Raw genomic sequence first — 3,020 nt, 5'->3', positions numbered from 1 at the left:
TATTCGACGACTTACTGCCAAAGTTCTGTGTCTTCAAAAGAAGGAGTCTTTTGCTGCCTATTTCTCGCCCCTTCAGCATGGTGTAGCCATTGAGGGAGGATCAGAACTTTTGCTTCACCATCTCAGTGTGCTTGCTGAAGCTCACCCTGACTGGGTTGTTTTAAAGACAGATTTGAAAAATGCTTTCAACTCAGTGGAACGATCCCACTTGTTACCTGAGGTGGCAAAAATATTTCCTGACATTTACCGTCACGTCCATCAAATGTATGCTGAGTTTAGTCCTCTAGTTTTCAACGATGGTCACAATGCTCACTTGCTGCAATCACAGGAAGGAGTTCACCAGGGCGATCCTCTTGGCCCAATGCTGTTTTCTGTCGCCTTACACCCATACCTTGTGGATCTTCAAGAAAGCCATCCATCGACTAGAGTTCTAGCATACCTAGATGATATGTTTTTCATTGGCCCCTTGGATGATGTTATTACATGCCTGGATGATGTGGAATCCAGTTTGAAGAAAATTGGTCTTAATATTGCTATTGAAAAATGTGAGCTATTTTGCAATGGTCTTACAACACCTCCTTGTCTCAACAGGGCCATTAGAGTTGTATCATCTGGAATTGACATCCTGGGAATCCCTATTGGGCAACAGCAGTATGTCACAGAATCTTGTTTGGACATCGCAAAATCAGGCCAGAGCCTTTGTGAGCAGATTTCATCTCTTAACGATCCTCAATCTGGAATGTTACTACTACGCTACTGTCATGTGCCTCGCATTAATCATATGGCACGGTCAGTGTGTCCTACTCAGCTAAGGTCTGCAGCTAGGTTCCATGATCAGCTGACAAAAGAAACCTTTTTGCAATTGGTTAGTTTTCGCAATATAGAAAATGACCAATGGCTGCAAGCAACTTTGCCCGTTCGCAATGGTGGGTTTGGGATGACATCAATAGAAACAACGTGTCATATTGCATTTGTATCCAGCTGGGCTCACTCTTTAAGTCGTCTTCCTCATTTGTTTGGAGATCTCACTAGTCCAATCAAGAACATCTCTTGTCCAATTCCAAGTTGTACTTCTGTTGGATCCATTAGTCATCAGCTTCATCTCGCTCTACCTGAAGACAAATCTCTAGCTGATCTGATGTGTAACACTAAAAAGTTACAACAAAAATTGAACTTGCAAAGAACTGACAACATTGTATCTTCTATTCTTGCAAACCCTCAATCTAAGCGTTCTTCTGCAAGATTTAGGTCTCTTCAGGGAACAGGAGCAGGTGCGTGGCTTGACTCAATACCACAATCAGCGAAGTTTGCATTAAAGCCTGGCGAGTTTCGTCTTGCAACACGCTTGAGACTGGGTTGTGAAATGCCCTTGGGATCTGTTGTGTCAACCTGTGAATGCGGAAAAGATGTTGACAGAGATGGCTATCACCTTCTAACATGCAAGAGCGGGGGCGGACCTGTCTGGACTCACGAAACACTGTCCAGTGTATGGAGCAGCTGCCTACAACAACTTAAAATGACACACCAAAGGGAACCAAGGAATTGCTACATTAATAGTAATGATAGACCTGATATCATTGCATTTGATGCACAATCTGGTTGCGATATCGAATTGGACATTTCTGTGGCTCACCCATGGGCACAACAGATTCTTTCTCAAGCAGCTTTGGAAGATGGTGCAGCTGCATCCAAAAGAGAGCTTGAAAAGGCACAGAAATATGGTGGTGAGTGGAACATGTGGGGTCGCACCTCTAACTGCATTGCCTTGGTTTTCGAACATTTTGGAAGATGGGGACAAGATGCTGTTGACTTTCTCAATCGCTTGTCACACCAGTCAACAGATGAAGATGGAAGATCAAATGGCAGAGAGTTCAAGACGTACTGGCGTCGCTGTTTATCAATAGCTTTACAAAGATGCAATGCTAATGTTTTATGTAAAAAATTAGGAAGAGTAGTACGATCAAAGGACTCAACTGAACCGTGTTTTGCTAATTAGATAGATTGATAAAGTAGCCCATTATGGGCTCTTAGACTTTGTGATTTTAGTTCTAATTGTCTTAGACTGTAATAGCGATGATGTGTGAAAATATATGTATTGACAGACAGACAGACAGACAGACAGACAGACAGACAGACAGAAAAACAGGTCGCCTTTGTAGGTAGAGATTATAGCAGAAAGTATCTAAAAATGCGTTTGATGCTTGGAGAGGCAGAGGGGGTGTAGCCAGGTCACGTACAGTTTGTATAGAGAACCGTTTACTGTCACTAATTAGCCGTGGTGTAAGTGCTTTTACCGTTTAAATAGTAGCAGCCAGACAGAATTCTCATTCATAGTTATATCCCGTACAATTGCCGTTTCTAGAGCCCGCTGATTTTTGGATTAACGATTGGGTGAAACCATTTCGACTTGGACGTTGCTGCCGTTGCGAGGAACAGGTGTATCGAACTTGGCATCTATTCGACACGTGTCCAGTTTCAAAAAAAATCCCGTTGATTGGATTATTGATCTCGTTGAAGCCATTTCGACAGTCCCGTTGCGGAGAACAGGTGTATCGAACCTGGCACCTATAATTTCGACGTGAATCCCGGAACGTGCAAGTCACGTGCAATACTTACCCGGATAATCCGTTCCCCGTATATAACGAATGCCGACTCTCGTCATTTCGACAGTCCCGCTGAACGTCGTCTGTTCGAAGACGTTGCTGGCGTTTCGGGGAACAGGTGCATCAAACACGGCAGCTCCGTATCTAACGAAATCACGACGCGTACCGACTGTCGTCATTTCGACGGTCCCGCTGAACGTCGTCTCTTCGAAGACGTTGCTGGCGTTTCGGGGAACAGGTGCATCAAACACGGCAGCTCTTCGACGGTCGCAGACTGGCAAACGACTGTGTGCGTATTTTTTCGAGACCCGGATATCAGCAAGAATATCTTCCTTTTCCCGACGTCGCCGGCAATAGACGACACGCTCGGCGCGTACCGTCCGACGTCGGGAACGGGCAGTCTAAATTCGGTGGAGA

General features: G+C 44.7%; 1 protein-coding gene across 1 annotated transcript; it reads left to right on the top strand.

Moving 5' to 3' along the window:
- The first annotated feature begins 931 nt into the window (after positions 1-931).
- LOC134188348 (uncharacterized) lies at positions 932-2,134 on the top strand. Its single transcript, XM_062656543.1, has one exon. The coding sequence runs from the start codon at positions 938-940 to the stop codon at positions 1,994-1,996; it is 1,059 nt and encodes a 352-aa protein (XP_062512527.1). The 5' UTR covers positions 932-937; the 3' UTR covers positions 1,997-2,134.
- The last annotated feature ends 886 nt before the right edge of the window (positions 2,135-3,020 follow it).

Source organism: Corticium candelabrum, chromosome 12 (genome assembly GCF_963422355.1).
Source record: "Corticium candelabrum chromosome 12, ooCorCand1.1, whole genome shotgun sequence".
NCBI classification, from domain to species: domain Eukaryota; kingdom Metazoa; phylum Porifera; class Homoscleromorpha; order Homosclerophorida; family Plakinidae; genus Corticium; species Corticium candelabrum.
The sequence above is the reverse complement of the archived record's forward strand: the minus strand, read 5'-3'. Positions and strand labels throughout refer to the sequence as shown.

What these genes read in the sequence shown, in the direction of transcription:
- LOC134188348 (XM_062656543.1), top strand. Translation starts at nt 938, where the DNA reads ATGACATCAATAGAAACAACGTGTCATATTGCATTTGTATCCAGCTGG.